The sequence below is a fragment of the Setaria italica genome, chromosome V (genome assembly GCF_000263155.2).
Source record: "Setaria italica strain Yugu1 chromosome V, Setaria_italica_v2.0, whole genome shotgun sequence".
Taxonomy (NCBI): Eukaryota; Viridiplantae; Streptophyta; class Magnoliopsida; order Poales; family Poaceae; genus Setaria; species Setaria italica.
Window position 1 is genome coordinate 8,668,078 of NC_028454.1, and position 23,797 is coordinate 8,691,874.

At 45.4% G+C, this 23,797-nt stretch overlaps 3 protein-coding genes and 1 pseudogene across 3 annotated transcripts; 1 reads left to right on the forward strand and 3 right to left on the reverse strand.

Annotated features, from left to right (window-relative positions):
- Window positions 1–9,238: 9,238 nt before the first annotated feature.
- Window positions 9,239–10,279, forward strand: LOC101755985 (annotated as a pseudogene).
- A 2,482-nt stretch (window positions 10,280–12,761) lies between these two features.
- LOC101775004 (M protein, serotype 2.2-like) lies at window positions 12,762–16,693 on the reverse strand. The gene is made up of 7 exons (XM_022826626.1): window positions 16,606–16,693; window positions 15,817–15,912; window positions 14,795–15,738; window positions 14,406–14,535; window positions 13,564–13,676; window positions 13,360–13,507; window positions 12,762–13,271 (listed from the first exon to the last, which is right to left on the reverse strand). Exons 1-7 carry the CDS (start codon window positions 16,691–16,693, stop codon window positions 13,024–13,026), a joined length of 1,767 nt encoding a protein of 588 aa, XP_022682361.1. The 3' UTR covers window positions 12,762–13,023.
- An 887-nt stretch (window positions 16,694–17,580) lies between these two features.
- On the reverse strand, window positions 17,581–19,375 carry LOC111255702 (factor of DNA methylation 2-like). The gene is made up of 6 exons (XM_022826627.1): window positions 19,370–19,375; window positions 19,050–19,313; window positions 18,609–18,983; window positions 18,243–18,452; window positions 17,954–18,144; window positions 17,581–17,635 (listed from the first exon to the last, which is right to left on the reverse strand). Exons 1-6 carry the CDS (start codon window positions 19,373–19,375, stop codon window positions 17,581–17,583), a joined length of 1,101 nt encoding a protein of 366 aa, XP_022682362.1.
- LOC101775413 (uncharacterized protein PFB0765w-like) lies at window positions 17,671–21,070 on the reverse strand. The gene is made up of 5 exons (XM_004968139.2): window positions 20,887–21,070; window positions 19,811–19,897; window positions 18,571–19,735; window positions 18,243–18,452; window positions 17,671–18,144 (listed from the first exon to the last, which is right to left on the reverse strand). Exons 1-3 carry the CDS (start codon window positions 20,945–20,947, stop codon window positions 19,383–19,385), a joined length of 501 nt encoding a protein of 166 aa, XP_004968196.2. The 5' UTR covers window positions 20,948–21,070; the 3' UTR covers window positions 17,671–18,144; window positions 18,243–18,452; window positions 18,571–19,382.
- Between the last annotated feature and the right edge of the window lie 2,727 nt (window positions 21,071–23,797).

Below are 23,797 nucleotides of genomic sequence, written 5' to 3' on the forward strand. Positions count from 1 at the left end.
TTCACTCATCCATCCTTGTGTGCAACAACTCTAAGCCTCAACTAGCAAGTCACACGAGCCTAAGCGTGAGAGAGCCGAGTGAATGTCGCGGGGACATAGATTCGCGTGGGTGGCCATATGGCACAAATATAAGCCGGGTTGTCATGTCATGGTGAGCTCTTTGTAGACCATCCCCACCTAATTTTCTTCCTTAATTTGAATTGGTCTTGGTGCTACTAGGAAAGCGCATAAACCTGCCATTGGAAAGGCAATGTGATCGTGTCAGCTAATTAATAGAAACTTTTGCTTGTTGTGTTCGCACGTGTTCATATATACGCAAGGCTACATCTGCCTCATGAGTGGCCTCAAGTTCAACCTAAGAAGTGAAGTGCTCGATTACTTCTTCTCCAGCGGGATGGAACATGCCTACCCTTTGCCTGAGGTCTTGGAGCCTGGGACGGGGAACAATTTTTTTGAAGTTATAATAACGATGGTCAAATTTTGTGCGCGAGACACTCTAACATTGGATTTATGCACAACACACTTCACTTATCCATCCTTGCGTGCAACAACTCTAAGCCAAAGCTAGCAAGTCACACGAACTTGAGTGAACACGCGCGTGAGAGAGCTGAGTGAGCGTCACTGGGACGTAGATTCGCTTGGGTGGCCACACGGTACAAATCTACGCTGGTCCTCGTTGTGAGCTCTTTGTGGACCGTCCCCATCTAATTTTCTTCCTTAATTTGCATTGGTCTTGGTCTGCTAGGAAAGTGCATAAAACTGTCATTAAATAGGGCTATCTTACCATGTTAGCTAATCAATACAAACTTTTTATTGTTGTGTTCGCACATGTTCATATATATGCAGGGCTATATCTGCCTCATAAGCGGCCTCAAGTTCAACCTAAGAAGCGAAGTGCTCGATTACTGCTTCTCCAACAGGATGGAACATGCCTACCTTTTGCCTTTATCCCACCTTAACTGATGTGGTTTGGGAGCTTGGGAAGGGAACAATTTTTTTTAAGTTTAATAACGATGGTTACATTTTGTGCGTGAGACACTTTAACGTTGGATTTATGCATAGCACACTTCAATCGTCCATCCTTGTGTGCAACAACTCTAAGCCTCGGATAGCAGGTTACTTGAGCCTGAGTAAACGTGCATGTGAGAGAGCCGAGAGAGCGTCACGGGGACGTAGATTCGCTTGGGTGGCCACACGGCACAAATCTAGGCTGGGTCCTCATGGTGATCTCTTTGTGGACCGACCCCATCTAATTTACTTCCTTAATTTGCATTGGTCTTGGTTCTGGTAGGAAAGTGCATAAAGCCGCCATTGGAGAGGCAGCTAATTAATACAAACTTTTCATTGTTGTGTTCACACATGTTCATACATACGCTGGGCTACACCTGCCTCATGAGCGGCTTCAAGTTCAACCTAAGAAGCTAAGTGCTCGATTGCTGCTTCTCCAACGGGATGGAACGTGCCTACCCCTTGACTCTAACTAATGTGGTCTGGGAGCCTGGGACGGGGAACAATGATTTTAAAGTTATAATAACGATGGTCAAATTTTGTGCGTGAGACACTTTAATATTGGATTTATGCACAGCACACTTCACTCGTTCATCCTTGCGTGCAACAACTCTAAGCCTCAGCTAGCAAGTCACACGAGCCTAAGTAAATGTGCGCGTGAAAGAGCTGAGCGAGCGTCGCGGGGACGTAGATTCGCTTGGGTGGCCACACAACACAAATCTAGGCTAGAACCTCATGGTGAGCTCTTTGTAGACCGTCCCTACCTAATTTTCTTCATTAATTTGCATTGGCCTTGGTTTTGCTAGGAAAGCACATAAAACCGCCATTGAACAGGGCTATCTGACCGTGTTAGCTAATTAATACAAACTTTTGCTTGTTGTGTTCGCACATGTTCATGTATACGCAAGGCTGCATCTGCCTCGTGAGCGGCCTCAAGTTAAACCTAATGAGCGAAGTGCTCAATTACTACTTCTCTGGCGGGATGGAACATGCCTACCCTTTGCCTTCATCCCACCTTAACTAATGTGGTCTAGAAGCTTGGGATGTGGAACAAAATTTTTACAAGTTATAATTACGATAGTCAAATTTTGTGCGTGGGACACTTGATAATGTTAGGTTTATGTACATGACGCTTCACTTATCCATTGACACACACCATGAAAATATCTCTCTGTCCCCTTGACTTCCACTCTCTCCCCGTCCACAAGCTCCACTCCCTCTCTCGCCTCCTACCCCACAAGCACCTCCAGCCTATGTCGTGTGCAGCTCCCCTAGCTGCCTTGGTGCGCCGGCGTACATGGCATCCTGGCTACGCCGACGATAGCGACTCTTAGCTGTTATTTCTGCCTAGTGATGAGCCTGCACCTACTCTGTTCCTCCAACTCGTCGTTGCCTCCCATGCCACGGCACGATGATCATTGCAGTGGCGCTCGCCACTTGTGCCAAGCCACCGAGGTGTGCAGTGCAGGCGCCATGGCTATATGTCACATATGAGACATATAGCAATCTATCACATACCTGCGGGACCCACCTGTTAGTGACAGGTTCCTCCTGCTTCATCTTCCTCTGTCCCGAGCCCATCCACTCTCCCCTTCCCCGCTGCTTCCTCCTCTCCCTTCGGTCACCTCCAGCACTGCTAGGGTTAGGGGCTTCGAGCTTCGGGGTTGCCGGGGGAGGTCTAATGGCCGCTGGTACTAGAAAAATGGGTGGGGATGGGAGGGGAGACCTGCGGTGGAGGTGGGTTGTGGGGCGGTGTGGCGTGGCGGCGGGGACGCCACCGGTCGGGTCCAACGGCTTGATTGCCGGTGGGCCAAGGATGGGCCGGGGCGAGGGTTATGATGGTGGAGGTGAGCTCCTAGTGGAGCCAGGTTAGGGTCGCGGAGGGTGGTGGCGGGAGCCGCCGGAGCCGGAGGAGGAAGGTGGCACGGGGGTGACGAGCCAGGTTAGGATGGTGGAGGGTGTTGGCGGCGGATGCGGCTGCGGGAGCCGCTGGAGCTGGAGGAGGAAGGTGGTGCAGGGGCGATGCTAGTGGGCCGTCACTGAAGGCAACAACGGCAGATTTGTTGCCTTCAGTGAAATATAGAACCACCCCGCGCAGGCTCGCGAACGTCAGGGCCGGGGCGGCACCCAAGGGTGGTGGAGTTGCTGTTGCCGCAGTACATGGTGATGGGCGCCTCAACGTGTTGGGTAGCTGGAGTTCTACGACCAGGCGCCAGTGAACAGCTTTCCCCTTTTTCTTTACGTCGTCAAGAAACCAATTTACTTCCTTAATTTGTACATTGTTCTAGGTTCTTCTAGAAACCTGTCTAAAATCACGATTGAATGTGGCTATCTGACCGTGTCAACTGATTAATACAAACTTTTACATGTTGTATCCGCGTGCGTTCATATATACGCAGGGCTATATCTGTCCCGCGAGCGACCTCAAGTTCAACCTGACGAGCGAAGTGCTCGATTACTGCTTCTCCGGTGCTGCCTTCCTCATTCCTTAATTAACGTGGTCTGGGCTGGAAGCCTCGGACTGGGAACAAAAAAAAGTTGAAGTTATAACGGCAGTGGTCAAATTTGTGTGTGGAGCACTTGGTATGTTGGGTTTATGCGCAACACGATCCACTGGGTAGTCTCAGACACACCGTGAAAATATCTCTATGTCCACGACACAATGTAGTCACTCGAAAGACCATATTATCTGTCTGTCTCCACGACGGGGCTCCGCCTCCTCACACGGCTCCAAGGCGCCAACCTCTGCTCCGACGGTCCGGCCCTACACGTCGCTACTCCGTCACAGATGGCCAAGCTCCGGCACTCGTTTCCTCCTCTCCTGCGCTACCACGGCACGATGATCGCTGGAGTGGCGCTCGCCACTTGCGCCAAGCCGCCACCGAGGTGCACAGCGCAGGCTCGCAACGTCAGGGCAGGGCCGCCCGGCCGGGACGGCACCCAAGGGCATCGTGTTGCAGCTGCCGCAGTACATCATGTACATGGTGATGGTCGCCTCATCAAGCCCTCAACATGTTGGCCTTGGGTAGCTGGAGTTCTACGCCCAGGCGCCTTGGATGACGGGTGGACACAAGGGAGAAAGAAAGAGAAAGGGAGAGCATAAAAATCATTTTATTAGCTGAAGTGTCCTGGAGACAAAAACCATGTACTCGTGGTGTGTGCATGAGACTAACTCGACGAATGGAAATACTTAGTCTAGGAATTTATACAGTACAGTAAAAAAAAAGTTACCCACAACTGCTACTGAAAATGTGCTCCTACACCAGTAGGACTGGACTGGGCAGCTCGCATAAGCAGTAGTACTTGCGGACATACATCGAACAAAGACAAGAAACGATTTAAAATCAGTACTTTATTTAACATTTTCACAACGGGAGGAATTGAAGGTTTCACTGGACTTGATGCTCTATTGGTAGGCTATAGAGCTTCCATTCACCAGCCATGGCACCTCAGTTAGCCCGGGCGACCGCCGTCCCCCTTGCACAATAGCTGCTGCAATCCACGTCCTATTTCCGCGTCCAACTTTGCTACTTCCTTCTCCAGTTCCTGTTCAAAAAAAAATTGTAATTAAACAACTAACCTACTAGGTCTCGAAAGAAAATTAGCAATGCATAAGAAACACACTGACACTGAGTCACTGATGACAGTTCGCTAAGAGTACCTTTGATTTATCAACTTTCATAAGGACACCACTTTTCTCGGTCAATGATCCGTCTATTAACTTGGAGCTTGAGCTTAGTAGAGCCATTTGTGTCATTCTTGTGCTCTTCTCAAGCAGTGCATTTCCAAGTTTTATTGTGTCTTCTAACCTCTCCAGTTGATGCAAGTGCGCTTTCTTAACGTCAATCTGGGTTTCCAATATATCCACAACCTTCATGGACACAGGGGAAATAAGATGCATCACTAAATTTTATCTGAACTTGATTTCACTGTTTTTCCTTGATGATGATGCTTTCATCAATCGATATTAGAGTTTAGAACTGTTAGAATTAATCATATTGCTTTTATCATTTAGTGTGCGTCAGTGTCGTGTGTGTGATCTGTGTGAGTAAATTGTTTGGTGTTTGTGTCCAGGCCAAGTGTATCGTGTGTGTGGTTAGTGGCCGGGTGATTAGTGGTGGCCGGGTCATTAACTGGTGAAGGTCCATGCTAGGAGATAGTGCTTGCATGGATGTCCGGTTCTTCAGGAGGCGTGGAGCTGCGCATGGAGACTCGGCCGGGTTGTTGACTGCATGCATGAAGAAGTAGTGCCGTGTATGCCGGCGACCGAGTATTTTGGATCGTGAGGAGCTGCGTGCGTGCGTGTGGCTGGCAAAAACTCCGGCGTTGTGGTGTGCATGATACTCAACTGCGTAGGCTATTTAGCCAGGGGGTGAGCGAGCGCCAAGGGGGGTGAAGTGCTGTGCGTGTGTGCCTCTTTGTGAATACTAGTGTTTGTGAGTGCTGGTGTGCAGCACCGTGAAAAAAAAAAATTCCAGTGTTCCAGAGAGTCTTGTTGTGTGCCATCCAATTACAAGTGTGAGCTTTTGTTCTTCTGTTCTTGTGTTGCGTTGACAGGGCGTTTGAGGAGGGGAGCTGGGCCAACAAGAACTCCGTCTCAGTTTTAATAGAAATCTACTGAAATACGTCATTTTCCTGAGGAGCTAAACCAATATATGATGCATTATTTACACACTAGAAAGGAGAGTTAACAGATTTCTAACAAAGTTCCGATCACAATTCGCAAGCTTACATCCTTTTGGGAACCTTCCATGTCAGTTATGAGCTTCTCGTTCAACTTCGTCGGAAAGTCCATTTCTTGAGGCATCTTGGTATCTTGATCTGCACGCAGAAAGAAAAAAAAAAGAGTCGCAAGCCGTTAAGTGTTCAGAATAGTGGTTCTCCTCCTGGGCAACTCAGCATCTTTTGCACGCAGAAAACAAAAATCCAAAGCCATTAAACTACAGTATGTCAGAGAGGATTAATTTTAAAACATGCAAATAAATCAGAGTACGAGTTCAGAGTAGTTCTTTGTGGATTTATCATGATTGCAAGGTACAAATGAAGATCATATATCGGAGCATTAGATTACTGACACAGAACACCAGATTGAGCAGATAGTAGGCTACTCCTGCAGACCGAGAGTGACTGGTACAAATTAAACTAGCAAGGTGAAAGATCTTACCACCACCGCCACCACCGGCACCAGGTTGGTTGACGCTACCGCGCACGCTCTGGTCACCGAGCACACCGACCTCGCCGTCTCCGCCGGCAAGGCCCGCCGCTGCAGCGGAGGAGAAAGAGGCCATCAGGAGATGGTGCTTGGTAAGGTGCGGTGGAATGGGAGCAGTGGTGCTGGCTTTAGGGCGTGTTTGGTTCCCCGTATATGCCTCGGCCTGGCCCTCGGGATGCAGTGTCGAAGTGATTGGATGCCTGTATGGGGTCCTGAGCCTGACCCTCGGCGTGCAAGACAGCCCCCCGAGCCTGGCTGCCGGGAAACGAAAATGGATTCCGTTTCTTGGCGGCTTGGCTCGTGTGGGACGCGAGCGCGCCCTCGGTGCCTAGAAAAAATGGCTCTTCAGATGCAGGCGGGAGATGCGGGGGCGCGCGCGGGAAGCTAGGGTTACCGCTGCCCCTTTCGCGCCATCCATCCGCGTTATATCTTCACCGCCGCCGCCCCTCTCCCCATTCTCTCCCTCGCACTCGCCCTCTGGCTCTCCGCTCTGAGCTCTCCCGCTTCCTCGTGTCCTCCTCTTCCTGCTCGTCCAGATCTGACTGGTGGTAGCAGGTGATGCATCTTCTCTTCCTTGTGCTCCAGATCCACGGTGTTTGAGGCTCGATTCAATCGATGGCTGACCTTTCGCTTCTCCCTCTCTTCATTTTCCGCAGGTTTGAGGTTCGATTCGTTGGGGTTTCGTGGCAAAGAGAGCAGGTAACCTATAATCCCTCGCAGATCTGGTGTTGCTCCCTTTCCCCCATCGATTTTTTTGGGGTCCTAATGTTTTGAGCATTTGTAGGGTCGGATCTGTGCTGGTGATTTCGTTGGAGGTAAAAAGGCAAGTTTTTTCTTTTAGGGTTTCGATATGTTCTTGTTTGTCCCTATTGGATCTTGCATGTTGTGATACTAATCCCTTTCCCTCATGTGCAGATCTGCCTTTATCTTGCCTTACCCGTTGAACTCTTGAAAGTCCTCCGACTTTTTTTTGCAAGGAGCTAGCGGTAATGATTTTTCCAGTGAGCCTTTGTCATTAGCCGATGATGGTTGCTTACTTACTCTGAAAACTGAGCACATGTTCTTAGCCGATGATGAATGCTTATTTACTTTCAACAGTGAGCACATGTTCTTGGCCGATGATATTACTTTATAAACATGAAAACTGAGCACATGTCCTTAGCCAATGATGCATTCTTATTACATTGATTTACCTATATCTGAGCACTTGTGCATTAGGCGATGATGCAGTTTTTTTTCCTGACCCACTTGTTGAATGCTGAAAATGATTTGTTGTTTTGCTGAGACATGCTTTGCATTTTGTAATAGATGAACCCTGTCGAGCAGAGACGCATGCTTGTGATAAAAGTTGCTGCTTTTGTATCTATCATCTATGCTTACTTCATGAGTAGGCTGAGGGTGGCCCATAATTCACAGACTCGATCACATATGCCCCAATGAGTGCCATGGATGAGGAACGCCAAGCCAACCTGAACAAAAATTTTAATTGTAATGACATAGAATGTGTGAACATGTTGCGTATGCATAGAGCTCCCTTTTTCAACCTGTGTAACCTGCTTAGGGATAGAAACTTACTAAGAGACACAATAAACAGTACTGTGGAGGAACAAGTAGCAATGTTTCTCCATGTTGTGGGACACAACCAGAGATTTAGAGTAATCCACCAAACATTTAGAAGATCCATGGAAACAGTAAGTAGGTATTTCAGAGAGGTCTTGTATGCTATTGGTGAGCTGAGGGGAGAGATGATAAGGCCACCATCAACTGAGACAGCACTTAAAATCAGAACAAGCCCAAGGTGGTATCCTTATTTTAAGGTAATTAAATGAATCTAAGGTTTACCTCTACCTAACTGCAGTCCTGATCAAACTTTAATCACAAGTCTTGCTATAATGTAGGACTGTATTGGTGCAATAGATATCTACAGTATTCAGGGGTAGGAAGCACTATCCTACTCAAAATGTGCTTGCTGCAGTTGACTTTGATCTGAGGTTCACTTATGTGCTAGCTGGATGGGAGGGATCTGCACATGATGCACTCATTCTAGCTGATGCTCTAGAGAGGGATGATGGGTTAAGGGTTCCTCCAGGTACTTGTAACAGAAACTTTTAGACAAACCACAAATTGGGATTTCACATAACCACTACAACTGATTCTTGGCTACCTAATTAATTGTTTAGGTAAATTCTACCTAGTGGACGCTGGCTATGCATGTCATCCTGGATTTATGCCCCCTTACCGAGCCACTAGATACCACTTGAAAGAATATGGTGGAAGAAATTATCCTACTAATAAGAAAGAGTTGTTCAACTTGAGGCATTCAAGCCTAAGGGTCACAGTTGAGAGGGCATTTGGAGCTTTAAAGAATTGATTCCGTATTCTAGACAACAAGCCCTACCACCCATTCAAGACACAAGTCAAATTAGTTCTTGCATGTTGTATATTCTTCATAATTGGATAATTGGCCATGGTCAGGATGAGGTTTTTCCTGATGAAGCAACATGGGAACCTAATTGTAATATTACTGCACCTGCTGATGGTACTTAGACAGATGACAATGTAGCTTGGGGTACTAGAAGGAATGAAATTGCAAATGATATGTGGAACAATAGGGGCACCTCTCATGTGTAGAGCTTGCTGTTTTGTGTGCAATGATCAACTGTTGTTCTGTTAGCTGAGCCAATGCACTTGTGCAATGATGATGTAATAATATGTTGTATGAACAACTAGACTGAGGTTATGGACATGTGCAATGATCATTTATTCCTCTATTTCTTTTACCTTCCCTGAGGCTAAGTACATGTGCAATGATGCATCAATTACATTCTATTTTGTCTGATCATATGGCAATGGCTTTGTGCAATGATGTTAAGCATGCATCAATTACATTCTATTTTGTCTGATCATATGGCAATGGGTTTGTGCAATGATGTTAAGCATGCATCAATTACATTCTATTTTGTCTGATCATATGGCAATGGGTTTGTGCAATGATGTTAAGCATGCATTTCATTAGGGATGGCTGAGGAGGTTGGGGTGATTGATCTGGCGGTGGCTGATGATGTTGTCCAAGTTGCTGGGGCTGGTGCAGAGTAGCGTCCTAGGGGTGCTATGCGCTGGACTAGTGCCATGTCTTACTTTGTTCTGCGCCGTATGTGCCAGCTGATTGAGAGTGGTGTTAGAACAGACAAGGGCTTCAAGGAGGTCCACCTGAACCAAGTTGCCAAGTACCTGCAGGAGTTTAGTGACAATGAAGTGACTGGTACTCAAGTGTATAACCACTTGAGGAAGTGGAGACAGAGATGGATGAGGGTGTCCAAGCTTAGGGAACTAAGTGGTGCCCTCTGGGTTGAGGAGACTTGCATGATCAGCCTTGATGAGGAGCACTATAAGGGACACATCAAGGTGTGTGGGATGCCTAGATCTTCCTTACCTTATTCTTATCCTGATCCTTTAGTTTTATTTCTAACATTTCTAACTAATCATACACACTACAATTAGGCACACCCTAAGGATGCTGAATTTCTGAACAAACACATTGAGAACTACAAGGAGATGATGATCATTTTTGGAAATGGGTTGGCCACTGGCAAGTATGCTATGGGTTCTAATGAGGCTCTAGGTAGCCCATCTGACTTTACAGATACCTCAATGAAGACTGAACCATATGATGAGGACAAGGCAGCCAAGTGCATTGATGATGTTGCTGAGGTCTTTGGAGAAGCACCCAAGGATACAATGGAGGTCAGTAGTGGTTCTGGTCCTAGCAAGAAGAGGAAGAGGTCTGTCCTCATTGAGGAGGATCATCTGGTGATGAGCAGTATGACTGAGGCAGTGAGGAATGTTGCTTCTGCTATCCGTGAGACCAAGCTTGAGGTGTTGAACCCTGATCTGTATAGTGCAGTGATGTACATGCTAGGGTTCAGTGAGGAGGCTCTGATATGTGCTTTCTCCCATCTGGTTGACAACAAGGCCCAGGGTGATGCTTTTGTCAACATGGCTGAGAACCACCATGTCCTTTGGCTAAGGACATGGCTTGCCAAGAATTCCTACATGTAGATCCCTCTACATGCTTCCTGACTGATCTATCTTTTGTGTAGTGACTTCTTTTGTGCAGGATAGACTGACTGGAGCTTCCAACACTTTGCTCCATTTCTTTTGGTTTGAGACAGCATGATTAGGTTGTGGCTGGTTAGTATGATTAGGTTGTGGTCTGAGAGAGGCACAGACTGTGGTTGGGGGTTAAGGTGCCAGTAGGCTATGGATATTACCTCTGTGATGTATTTGATCAGTCAGTTGCATTGCCTATGATGTCGTGGACACTTGGTCATGGTTGTAGTTATTCATATGGCATTTATTTCATGTGTTTGTCATCCATTACCTTCTGTTCATTCAGTCTGTTACATTGCCTATTTCTTACCTTATTCATTCATGCATGATCTGAAGTACACATCCATTGCCTTTATGAGTTCCTTATTCATTTGTGCATGATCTGAGCACAACTCATTGCCTTTATGAGGTCCTTATCCATTTATGTATGATCTGAGCACAACTCATTGCCTATTATGATGTCCTTATTCATTTGTGTATGATCTGAGCACAACTCATTGCCTATTATGATGTCCTTATTCATTTGTGCTTCATCTGAGTACAAATACATTGCCTATTATGTTTTCCTTTTTCAATTGTGCATGATCTGAGCACAACTCCATTGCCTGTTATGATGTCCTTATTCATTTCTGCATGATCTGAGCACACAAATATTTGTTTGCATTCTTACTTGATTCTTTTTTTTACAACTCACATTGTATTGCTGCATTGTAACTAATCTAGGACTTCAATTATGACTTGGTATGTTGTGTTCTATGGGCGCAAAACTGGCGTCTTCTCCACCTGGAGGGATTGCCATCAACAAGTCAATGGCTTCAAGGGAGCCTGTTTCAAAGCGTACAAGACTGAAGAAGAAGCTTGGGCTGCCTATCACAACCAACATGTAGATCAAGCTCCTACTGAGTTCAAGGCCGACAAAGAACTGAACAAAACAAGCACACCAACCAAAAATATCATTATCATTGTTCAGTTTATTATTATCTTAATTTTATTGTACAAGCTTGTAATATTGAGATGTGGTATGAGCTCCATTGGTATGAACCTGTTGTATGAGTAGCTGGCCTAAAAACTGACCTGTGGTAACCTCACCAATTTCAATATTGAGGTATTCAAACTCTGGTACATGCAGCCAACCAAACAACTGCTTTTTCTTCTCTGTTTGCCAGTTCGTAGCTCATATATGCAACCAAACATGTGCTCTGCTCATCCTGTCTACTTTCATCCTAGTAACCAAACAATGATCACCTGCATACAATCAGCTTGGCCCAGCTTAGCCTGCATACCAGATGCGAGCCAGGCTAGCGACGGAAACGAACCAAACACGCCCTTATAGACCACTTCGTCTCTGTCCTCTGTTCTCTGGCCTCCCAACCCTCCAGCTTCCGCATTTCTTTATCGGTTAATGCGGTTCAGTTTTTCTCTGGCAGCCAGAAACCTTGGAAACTGTCCGTGTTTGCCATTTTCTTTTTGAGATCACAATCGATTAGCAAAGAAGTCCGGAAGTCTAACGCTAACGCCGATGCATGCTGCGAGCTGTCGAGTTCTCTGTACTAAACTTTAAGCACGCTGCAGAAGCCAGCTTAATGGCAACTTTTTTGTAACTTCTTTTTTAATTCAGGAATATGCTCGACAATCTGTCCATGTAGGCTATCATTATCAAACACCTACACGAATAGGATCGTAGCGTTCACTCATCCTACTTCCATTCATCCAGCATGTACGATGTGCTACACGAAAGCAACCAAACACACCCTTCGTTCATCTTCAGAGCCAGAAGAGTATAGGTAGCGGTCTTCCGGGGTCCGTCAACCAAATGCTAGGCGTCAGGATAGCCTTACCAGAGTTTACTCCTGCAAAAACAATCACGTCAACAAATTCATGCTACCTCCTCCACCATACGAACACGAGGATCCAAGCAAGCGCTATCTTAATGATGTGATATGAGATTTGAACAGCAACAGTCAAAAAGTCTGTTGCTCGGTACTCTGCTTAGTATCAAGAGGTGTTTGGAATACAAGACTTTAGCAAGATCACATTAGATATTTGATGCTAATTAGGAAGACTAAATATGATCTAATTACAAAACTAATTGCACAGATAAAGTCTAATTCGTGAGATCTATTAAGACTAATTAATCCACATTTACTGTGGCACCACATTGTCAAATCATGGATTAATTAGGCTTAATAGATTCGTCTCGCAAATTAGACTCCATCTGTGCAATTAATTTTATAATTAGATTATGTTTAATTAGTATTAGACTCCATCTGTGCAATTAATTTTATAATTAGATTATGTTTAATACTACTAATTAGTATCCAAACATCCAATGTAGCAGGCGCTAAAGTTTAGCAGGGGTGTCCAAACACCCCCTTAGATCAGATGCCAGTGCTACCAATAGAAACGTGTCATTAATTCAATCAGTCAGTGGCAAATTAATACACAGTAAGCATCATCAAACCGAGTATACAGATGCTAGAAATAGGTAAGCATGATTAGGCGGTTACACATGAACGATCAGATGATCGCACACAAGAGAAAGCCAAGCAGGCTACTACATATGCACACCTGCACAGCATGAGGCAGAGTCTTGCTTCGCTATCTCCATGACACCAACAAAGTTGTGATCTTCGATTGCGTCCGAGATATACCGATATTAGACAAGTCGGGTCTGCTATTCCAATAGAAGCCTTTCATGAGGAAACTTTCCCGCCGGTTTTGGTGTCGCTCCTATGTTGTTTATTTTTCTTGAAACTTGACTTTGACTTGCGACCGGTAACCATGAGATCACAAATTCTAATGTCTACCTCTGTATCATCAAAGCCAATATCCGAGACATCTTGGACCTGCTGTGTCGTAGCCATCAGCTGTTTAGCTGAAGCCTTCTCGGACTCTGCCTCTTCAATTTTCTTCTGAGTGCGTTCCAGGTAGGCAGCATAGGCTTGCAGCAAACAGAAGATCAGTAAATTGGTTGAAAAGGCCATCATATGTATACAAATTATATATATACCCAAAAAAAAAAGCCTTACCAGCAATCTCCTTCTTGAGAGCTGCCTTGGTCTCAACAAGTTTACGGTCCATAGCCATCAGCTGGTCAACGGCAGTCTCCGATTTGGTCACTTGAGTTTGGAGATGGCCGATCTCCTCGAAGTTAGATGCAGCTTGGCAAAGGATTGCCTGCAAAACACGTGTAAGAAAAAGAAAAAGATCAACAACTTGACTACAGGTCATACCTCTGCTTGCTTGAGGCACGGAACAGACTCCAGAATAATGTCCCCGGAGTTTTTGGTCCCAATATCAGTGCATCCAGTGAGCCCGTCATTCAAGCCCTGAGAAGTTGACTGAACTGTTGGAATGTGGAAAGTTTAAAGAAGAGATGGGCTCAGTGACAATGTTGAAATCTATTCAGATGAACATGGAGTTACGAGATTAGCAGAGAAAATCCATAGGCAGAATTGCAGATGAAATGGAGTTACAAGATACACAGATGAACATGGAGTCACAAGTTTACTCGGCCAAGTTTTTTTTTGAATTTTCTAAAAAATGTATCACATACTCCAGATGAATAAATATGGACACTTCAATGGACAGTTGGCTTACTTTTGACTAATCTTCAGTTTTTCTATTGACACCAATTTTCTCAGCCAATGATGCATACACCAAGTTGGAGCTTGAGTCTAATTGTTTGAAAGTGGGAAAGAAAACGAACTTTGTCATAATGCCTTTGGTGCACAGCCCAAAAAAAAACAAAGCTGAACAATGAATATTAGGGCTGGCTATGCTTAAAACCAACCTGCTTGCATAAACAAGTGCACATCAGACCAAAATAATTTGGCAATACTTGAAAAGGGTTAAACCCTATTACTCAGGTAACCTATAATAGCTATATTAAAAATTTCAGCATCAATACTTTTAAGGATTTTTTGTAACTATATTTTGAAGGTTTGATGGAACTGGATCAATTGAAAATATGTCATGCATGGCATAAATATAACTGATGATTCTATTTTGGTGAATTTTGAGAAACTTCCCATCACCATACATACAAAAAGGGGCATGTAAAAAGATTGTATACCTTCCACAGACGACTTGACCTCCTCAGGCTGTGGAATTGGAAAGAATGTTCTGTACAGCTCCTCAAGTTGCAGCAAGTCCTTTCTCTTAGTGTCAATCTCATTTTCCAGAATCTTCATAATCTTCATAATCTTGATTGATAACAAGAAAAGTTACAGCAAATTAGACATTTCTACTTTACCTCCAGAACTTAGTAAGCATTCACAAACTTCTAATGAACCATGATTTCATTTTGATTAGCCCAGGTTTACATTGAACTAACCCTTCATCCATGGTACAAGTGTAATAAACATAGGAGGTCTCAGGTCTAGTGTTGTGATTCTCTTCTTCTTAAGCGAATGGCAGAGCTCCTGCGCTTCCTTTAAAAGAAATTACTAAATGAAATCTTACATGCTTATAGAGGCCTTGCAGCTCCTTATTCCACTTCCTCATGCTATCGTTGATCTTGGCCTGCAACTCCTCATTCCCCTTCGTCAGGCCATCATCCTTGGCCTGCAGCTCCTCAATCCGCTTCGTTAGGCTGTCATTCCTGGCCTGCAGCTCCTTGTTCCCCTTCGTTAGGCTTCCATTCTTGGCTTGCAGCTTCTCACTCCGCTTCCTTTGGCCGTCATTCTCTGCATGCACCTCCTCAATCCGCACCATGAGGCCGACATTCTTGGCTTGTAGCATCTCAGTCTGCTTCCTGAGGCCATCATTCTTGGCTTGCAGCTCCTTATTCTGCTTCATCAGGTCATCAATCTTGGCTTGCAGCCCTGCACTCCACTTCATTAGGCCGGCATTTTTGGCATGCAGCCTCCTGTTCTGCTTCATCATGACATCACTAATGGTTTGCAGCTCCGCTAGGCTGACATTCTTGGCTTGCAGCTGCTCATTATGAATCACTAGCCCATCATGCTTGGATTGCAGCTCCTCATTCTGTTGCATCAGGCCGTCATTGTTTGCTTTCAACTCATTCTGGATAGTTAGGCCTCCATTTTTGGCTTTTGGCTCCCCATTCACCATCTTCATGCCGTCATTACTGGTTTGCAGTACCTCATTCTGCTTCACCAGGCCACCATTATTTGCTTGCAACTCCTCATTCTGCTTCACCAGGCCATCATTCTTGTCGTACAACTCCTCATTCAGCTTTCTCATTCCATCATACTTGGCCTGCATCTCCTCATTCTGCTTCCTCAAGCACTGTATCTCTTTCACTTTCACAGCCAGCTCAACTCTCAGCTTCTGATTCGCCTCACAGTATCCAAGCTCTTTCACATCCTCATCTAGTTGAGCCCTCAGGTCTTTGATCTCCTTTAAAATTCTCTGAGAATCCTCACACACCACCGTCAAATGTTCTGCCCATGGGTGACAAATATTAAAGCCAGCATGAAGAAGAGCGTGAATGATTGAAGTGGCTTTTCAGTAACACGTACCTCCATTCCCAACCAGACTGCCCAAATCTCCGGACAGAACCGCGGCTTTCCTCTTTCTGCTTCCAGATTCTGCCCCAAGATCCTGACCTGCTGCAGCTGCAAAAACAAAGAAATGATTTCCCTTGAGTAAGTGTAAGCTAGATACCCCATTTCAGGTGCAGCAAGGCGAGTAATGTAGTACGAGTCTGTTCCTGAGAATATTACACATCACTGCTGACCACAAACAAAGACAGTAAAAGGAATGAGAGAATGAGATGGCTGAACACAAACTGATTTGTTTCAACAATAAGAAGTGTCAACAAAACTGATGATCCAAGCAACCGATTAGAGTCAGTCGACATATCGTGTCAGCATTCAGATACTCTGCATGCTTGATTTTGACCAATACTCACAGTTGATTTCACTTGACATTTGCCTTAATTCAAGCGCGATTGCTCCCCGGTAGCCGTATCACGCCACTATACTCCTCTATTTCCACAAGTTCCACCATTCAGACTATTACTCCTGAAGGCCAAAAGGTCTCGAATCGAAAGAGTATGCGACCCTCACCCAAGGTCGCAGGAAATGAAATGAAGGGAATGAGCAATCCGGTATTCGAAATGCATGACAGATCAGACTAGGTATCCACGCCGCTCGACCGCAAAGAACAACAGGGAAGTGTAGCTAAACTGAAATGCAGGGAAGTAGTACAAGCAGATCAAGGGCTCCAGGCACCCTCGCAAACAAAAATAAAAAATAGAAAAAGAAATGTGATCAGGTGGGAGAAAGAGAAATCGTGGCTTCTCTTACCACCAGCAGCAGTACTTGGATCGACTCCACGGGGGATGGGCCGCCCGCCGCCCTCTCCCGCCCCGTCGTCTCCGCCGGCGGGGGCCATGGCTACGGCGGAGGAAAGAGTCGGGTTTTTCTTTGTTGCCTCGCTTGCTAACGGCAGGCCACGGGGGTGCGACGTGTCACTTGTGAGCTCTCTGCCTCTCTGCGCCTGTCTCTCGAGTATCCACCTCCCACTCTCCCCAATAAAAAATATTTTTTATGCTCTCTTTCCAAAATATTGTTTATGCTTTGATTGCCTACTTAACGCAAAGTACTCCTCTATCTACAAATGAGACACCGAAGAGAGAGAGAGAGAGTGCATGGCATTAACTGCACATTTTACCTGAAAACGATTGAGGGTGCCATGAACAGACATGTCTACATACATACATCATTATCATTGTGTCAAACTCTAAAATAACTTACCGAATGCATTTGCAGTCGTGGGGAATATTTCTAGAACAATTTAAATTGCATTTAAAAACTCATATAAGAAAAGAAGACATTGCATATACAATGGAATGGAATACCATGTTTGAATGCAACACTGAATCCCTGCAATGGAACTGGGGTTTTTTTTTCAAAGAAAAAACAAAAAAATTGCTCATCTCACAACAGTAGGCGTCAGTGTAGCCTTATCAGAGTTTGCTCCTGCTAAAACCATCACCATATGTCCATAACCCCTCATGCACGCTCTGAAATGAGATACCTCAACCACGCAAGAACACAACGGCTTAGTAATCAGATGCAATGCAAGTGCCACCAATAGAAACTTGTTCTCCAATGCAGACAGTCAGTGGGAAATGCCACTGCATTGATTTTACAAAGAAAAAAAAATGAATACTCCAAAATGATCAGATGAACATGTATCATCGGACCAACACCAGGTAGCTAAATTACGGTACAAATGCTGTAAATAGGCAGCATGATAAGCCGATTACGCATGAATGCTCAGACGATCGCACACAATAGAAAGCCAAGCAAGGCCACAGCACTTGCACCACACCTGCACAATAATACAATATACAGACACCTAGGAACACAAAGGCAACGGGTTGGTGTCATTCAGTTCACCGATCACATCAGTTTTCAGGACGGAAAGCGGCAACAACAACACCACATGCACACATCACATACGCTTGTAATGTCTCTAGGCAAAGGGAAGACACAGGATACATCTCCTACCTCAGGAGTCAGGAGGGGGGATCCAGCAGCACAGCTGCACGCGGCTCCCACAAAAGCACCAATGGCGCGCATGCACTACTACTTAGTGGCTTGGTGGGCTTGAGGACCCTGCGTTGTTTCACGTTTCATCTGCCCAAACAGGTGCTTGAGGACCTCCTCCATCGTCGCCCTCCGGCCTTCCCCAAAGTTCCAGAGCTCGGGCACCACATAACGCCCGCTGGGGTTGTACTCGTTCATCTCCATCAGCGCGGCCTTCACTGCATTGCACACATCCTCGCCATACTCGATCAGCAGGAACTTCAGTTTTGGATCATCGTCATCTAGAAATTCCTGCAACAAAGTAGGATGGCTATCATTCCCAAACAAATACTAGCCTCTACAAATGCCAAAGATAACACCAAACTTGGATAGAAAAATACAGTAAATACCTTGTGTTCTCCATTAACCTGAACAATCATAAAAGGATGCCAGGATGGGTTCTTCAATTCCTCCTGCCAAGTTGAGACCAACTCTGCTGCTCTCATCTGGTAATCGTCGTCTCCATATTTTCTCTTACATGCATCTTGAAATGGCTTCTCGTTAAGTTCTCCCATTCTTTTGATCCCAATAGCTCTCTGCCCATTTAACTCGTCTAAACCCTGAGGATCACGATAATCATTTCATCAATGAAAAACAGCTTATGAACATCTGCTGATGGAGAACACGTTAGATGCATGGTAACTGCTAAAACATTGACAAAAATAAAACGAGCAGTACCACAATCAACTCTTCAAACTTTCACGCTCTTTCCTCACAAGACATCCGGTCAAATCTTCCAGCCCGTCATTATTAGCTTCCAGCTCCTCAATCCCATTCATCAGGCTACAAATCGTGGCTTGCAGGTCCTCATTCCTCTTCATCAGTCCATCATTCTTGGTTTGAACTTCCTCACTCTGCTTTGTTAGGCCAACATTCTTGGCTTGCAGCTCTCCATTCCGCTTCCTCATGCTGTCTATATTGGTGTGCAGCTCCTCATTCTCCCTCGCCAGATCGTCATTCTTGGTTTGGAGGTCCTTATTCTGCTTAGCCAGGCAATCATTCTTGGCCTGCAGCTCCTTATTCTGCTTCACCAGGTCGACATTCTTTGCTTGCAGCTCCTCATTCCCCTTTGTTAGGCTTCCATTCTCGACCTACAGCTCCCCATTCCGCTTCCTCATGATGTCTATATTGGTTCGCAGCTCATCATTCTCCTTCACCATATCATCATTCTTGGCTTGCAGTTCCTTGTTCTGCTTCGCCAGGCCATCATTCTTGACATGCAGCTCCTCATTCTGCTTCCTCATTCCATCATTCGTGCCTTGCACCTCCTCATTCTGCTTCCTCAGGCACTGCATCTCTTTCGCCTTCAGAACCAGCTTAACTCTCAGCTTCTCATTCTCCTCAACCAGATCATCATTCTTGGCTTGCAGGTCCTTGTTCTGCTTCGCCAGGCCATCGTTCTTGGCCTGCAGCTCCTTATTCTGCTTCGCCAGGCCGGCATTCTTTGAGTTCAGCTCCTCATTCCACTTTGATAGGCCGACATTCTTGGTTTACAACTCCCCATTCTGCTTCCTCATGCTGTCTTTATTGGTTCGCAGCTCCTCATTCTCCTTCACCAGATCATCATTCTTGGCTTGCAGTTCCTTATTTTGCTTCGCCAGGCCATCATTCTTGGCTTGCAGCTTCTCATTCTGCTTCCTCATTCCATCATTATTGCCTTGCACCTCCTCATTCTGCTTCTTCAGGCACTGCATCTGTTCCGCCTTCTGAACCAGCTCAACTGTCAGTTTCTCATTCGCCTCACAGTACCCAAGCTCTTTCACATCCTTATCTATTTGAGCCTTCAGGTCTTCAATCTCCATTAAAAGCTTCTGAGAATCCTCGTACGCCACCTCCAAATGTTCTGCCCATGGGCAACAAATATTAAAGCCATGGCATGAAGGGTGAAAGATCGAAGTGGGTTTTCAGTAACACGTACCTCCATTCCCAACCAGATTGCTCGAATCTTCAGACATAACTGCAGCTTTCCTCTTTCTGCTTGCCCCAAGATCCTGGCCTGCTACAGCTACAAAAACAAAGAAAACATTTGCTTTCAAGAAGTGCAAGCTAGATAACCCACCACAGGTACAACTAGGCGTATAATATATCACAAAGTCTGTTCCTAAGCCTTACATATCACCGCTGAACACAACCAAACACAGTAAATGGAACGAGAGAATGAGATGACCGAACTGATTCTTTTTCAATAAAACTAAACATAAAGATGTGTCAACAAAACTGATGATCCAGGCAACCAATTAGAGTTGACATATCGTGTGACAGCCTTCAGAAACTCTGCACGCTTGATTTTGACTAATTGTCGCAGTTGATTTAACTTGGCATTTGCTTTAATTCAAATGCGATTGTTCCTTGTAGGCAGCATCACGTCAATATACTCCTCTATTCCTACAAGTTCCACCGCTCAGATAGTCAGATTATTACTCCTGAAGGCCAAAAGGCTTGTGCCTCCAATCGAAAGAGTATGGTATTCGAAATGCATAACAGATCAGACTAGGTATCCAAATACACCGCTCGATCGCAAAGAACAGTAGAGAAGTACTGTAGTAGATAAACTAAACTGCAGGGAAGTAGTACTAGTAGCAGATCAAACGCTCAAGGTGCCCTCCCGCAAACAAAAAGAAAAAAAAATGTGATTAGGTAAAAGAAAGGGGAACCACCAGCAGAAGCAGAACTTCGATCAACACCACGGCGCATGGGCGGCCCGCCGGACTCTCCAGTCTCGTCCCCTCCGCCGTCGGTGGCATGGCTACGGCTGCGGAGGAAGAGGGCACTGATGAAGAGATGGGGTTTTCTTTTTGCTTTCCTGCCTCGCTTGTTAACGGCACTACCGCACTAGTACGTATACAAACTACGCCACTCGACCGCAAAGAACATCATAGAGTAGTAGACAAACTAAACTGCAGGGAAATTGTAGTTGCATATCAAGGGCTTAAGGCACCCTTGCAATTTGCAAACAAAAGTAGAAAAGAAAAGGGAAATCGTTTCTTCTCTTACCACCACCAGGAGGAATTCGATCGACACCACGGCACACGGGCGACCCGCGGGACTCTCCCATCTCGTCACCTCCCCGGCGGGGGCCATGGCTACGGCGGCGGAGGAAGAGGGCACCGATGAGAAGAGGGGGTTTTCTTCCTTTCTGCCACGCTTGCTAACGGCACGGCGGCAGGGGAACGGCCCAAAGTGGGGTTTTGTGAGCTCTCTCGACCTTCCAAGAGACCCACAAGGCTGGTTTGGTTGGAGGCAATTGATGGGGTAGAGAGAGTTTAGATGCAAAAAAATTAAAAGTATATTGTTTGTTGTCTGTTTGGTGGGTTTAGGAATTTTAATTGAAAGAGTAATGGGAGTTTAGAAAAGCAACTTCCACCAATCACTTTATATGAATAGCATGACTCGGTTAGGGTGTACAAATCGGATTAGAACTCTTTCTTGTACAACATATTCTTGGAATGTAATGGTTAAGTGAGGGTAAATTTGGTATGTAAAAGTCGGTTGGCCTCCCTATAAAAGGGGAGGCACCCCACTGTACAAGGGTTCACATTTTTTAGAAATACAAGCCTTAAGAGTTTTGTTTTCCATTTGTGTGTGCTTTCTTTAAGTGTTCGTTGAAGAGCTCACTCTAAACCAACATTTTGACGCCCATTGTCGGTGTTTTATACCCGGCAACCTACCAATGGTATCCTGAGGTAGTAGATTGGTTGGTGGGGGATCGCCGGATCTGGAACTTGATGGTAAAATTGAGGACGCAGGACACAGATTTATACAGGTTCGGACCGCCAGAGTAGCGTAATACCCTACATCCTGTTTGGGGTGTTGTATATTGCAGCCCTGTGCTTGGGTGTTGCTTGGTGTTGAGGATTTGATCCTCTGTTGTGGTTCTGCCGATCTAGGTACATGTGCCCTCCTTTATATACTCCAAGGGGGCGGGATTACTAGTCGGTTACAAGGTAGAAGTCCTATTAGAATTACAGGGTACGAGTCCTAATAGATTTACAACGGAATTCTAGGAGTCCGTCTTCTTCCTTCCTTGCAGGTACTAGGGATTTATCCCCGACAAGCCGCCAAGCGCTTCATAGTCGAATGCAGCAGTCTTCGAGTACTTTGTAGATCCTAACCGAGTAGTATTAGTGCTCCTCGAGTAATTTTTCTAGCTGAATCTTCAAAGTTATTCGAAGCTGCCATGAAGTTATGGTGTGCTCAAGTCCTTGATCGTCTTGATTTTGTAATCTTCATCTTTGGAATGTGATATGGAAGGCGGCGGAAGTTGCACTCCATATGGAGTAACCCCCGAGCCTTAGGTTGAATCGAAGAATCAGGCTGAGGGTCAATAAAATCTTGAATCTTCTTCTTTTATCTTAAAAAAATAAACTACTGGGTGTAGCTTATTAGCCCTCGAGCCTTGGAATGATTAAATAATCAATCTGAGGGTTTTCAGTCTTCACAAAATTATCATCTGAGTAGTTTCAAACCCCAAGCTTTGGAGCCGGGTGAACCGTAGGAGCCACATCGAGTAGTTATTTGGCGCTTAGCCCCCGAGCTTGGAAGCTAGCTGAGCCATTGGAGATATTACTGAGTACTAATTGGTGCTTAGCCCCTCGAGTTTAGGAACTAGCTAAGCCAATGGAGGTATGCTGAGCGTCCTGGAGAGTCATCGCCCAAGCTTGATCTAAAAAAGATGCATATATTATGTAGCGTATTGTAAATTTTGGAACTACTGAAAATTATTCAGTGATGAATATAATGTAAATGTTGTGTGCCATGCTCTTGTTTCGGCCATATTTTTTTCGAGTAGTTAGCCTATTACATTTAGGCTCTCAGTCCTTGTTTAGCCATTGCCACTGCGTGTGAGATCTTTGTCTCGTGTACGCGTACTAGCACTGTTGCTATGGAGATCTTTGTTGCCTACCGTTTAGGCATGATAGAAGATCCGAGACTTTCACGGATTAAGGCGTGTTCTACTCGAAGAGATTAGCGACCTCTAAGAAGAGACATTGAAAATAAGTAGTTGGCATTGCGATAATAAAAAGAGTGCGTTAAGACTTTTTCTGCCTTTTGACAAGGATAACGCGTGTTGCCATGCACAGTATTTGTGCCTCCTTAGGGTGTAGCCAATGTGAGCCTCCAGCGCTCAGTCCATCAAACTTGTGGCCATAGCCTCCGAAATTAAATGTACCAAACCTGTGGTGGTGCCTCCAGAACTCAGTGCACCAAACCCGTGGCTATAGCCTCTGTAATTCTGTGTACCAAGCACATGGCTGTCAGTCAACATCCCCCAAGAGTAGTTAGCGAAGTGTAGCTCTAGAGGGTAATTCCTGTCGAGAGACGTACACAGATAGGTAGTTAGCGTATTGGCCAACCATGTTGAAAACAAGTCAGAGAAAAAATAATTATTAAAAAAGTGATTTAGCTGATTCATGGGCGACTGCCGATGAAGCCATGGCGGTCGTCGATGAAGCCATGACGATTTGTTGATGAAGTTGACTAGTCGAAGTTGATTCCGACTAGTTGTCGATGGTGTGCGACCTGCCCCGACTAGTTTTTTAGTCGAGATGAGTAGTCGAAGTAGTCGTCGGCAAGTCGCGGGTCAATTTTGTCGAATGTATCTATGCGTGCTGAAACCGCGTACTGCTTTGCTAGAGATTTGTTGGAGGTTACTAACCTTTATTGGAGAATCACCGTGTAGGGAACAGGTGCGGCTCTTTGTTGATCTCGATGCTTCCCCTGTGCTCCGTTTTCTTTTTTGCCTCCGCATGTGAGTAGTAATTTTCAACTAGTTGAATTTTTAGCCGCACAGTAGGGACAGCAGCCATGCTCTGCTCCATTTTGATGCGTGTGCTACTACTTGATTCAACTTTCTGCAGACTTGATTTCCTACGGATAACACAGTAGCTTGTGGAGATGGAGTCAT

Coding starts and splice junctions, on each gene's coding strand:
- LOC101775004 (XM_022826626.1), bottom strand. CDS start 16,693: ATGGCCCCCGCCGGCGGAGACGACGGGGCGGGAGAGGGCGGCGGGCGG. Junction 15,913..16,605: donor TCCAAGTACTGCTGCTGGTG/GTAAGAGAAGCC, acceptor TTGTTTTTGCAG/CTGCAGCAGGTCAGGATCTT. Junction 15,739..15,816: donor CAGTCTGGTTGGGAATGGAG/GTACGTGTTACT, acceptor ACCCATGGGCAG/AACATTTGACGGTGGTGTGT.
- LOC111255702 (XM_022826627.1), bottom strand. Junction 18,453..18,608: donor AAGATTTGACCGGATGTCTT/GTGAGGAAAGAG, acceptor CGTGATCCTCAG/GGTTTAGACGAGTTAAATGG. Junction 17,636..17,953: donor GAGGAGGTCCTCAAGCACCT/GTTTGGGCAGAT, acceptor ATTATTGTGCAG/GTGTGGTGCAAGTGCTGTGG.
- LOC101775413 (XM_004968139.2), bottom strand. CDS start 20,947: ATGGGAGAGTCCCGCGGGTCGCCCGTGTGCCGTGGTGTCGATCGAATT. Junction 19,898..20,886: donor TCGAATTCCTCCTGGTGGTG/GTAAGAGAAGAA, acceptor TTGTTTTTGTAG/CTGTAGCAGGCCAGGATCTT. Junction 19,736..19,810: donor CAATCTGGTTGGGAATGGAG/GTACGTGTTACT, acceptor GCCCATGGGCAG/AACATTTGGAGGTGGCGTAC.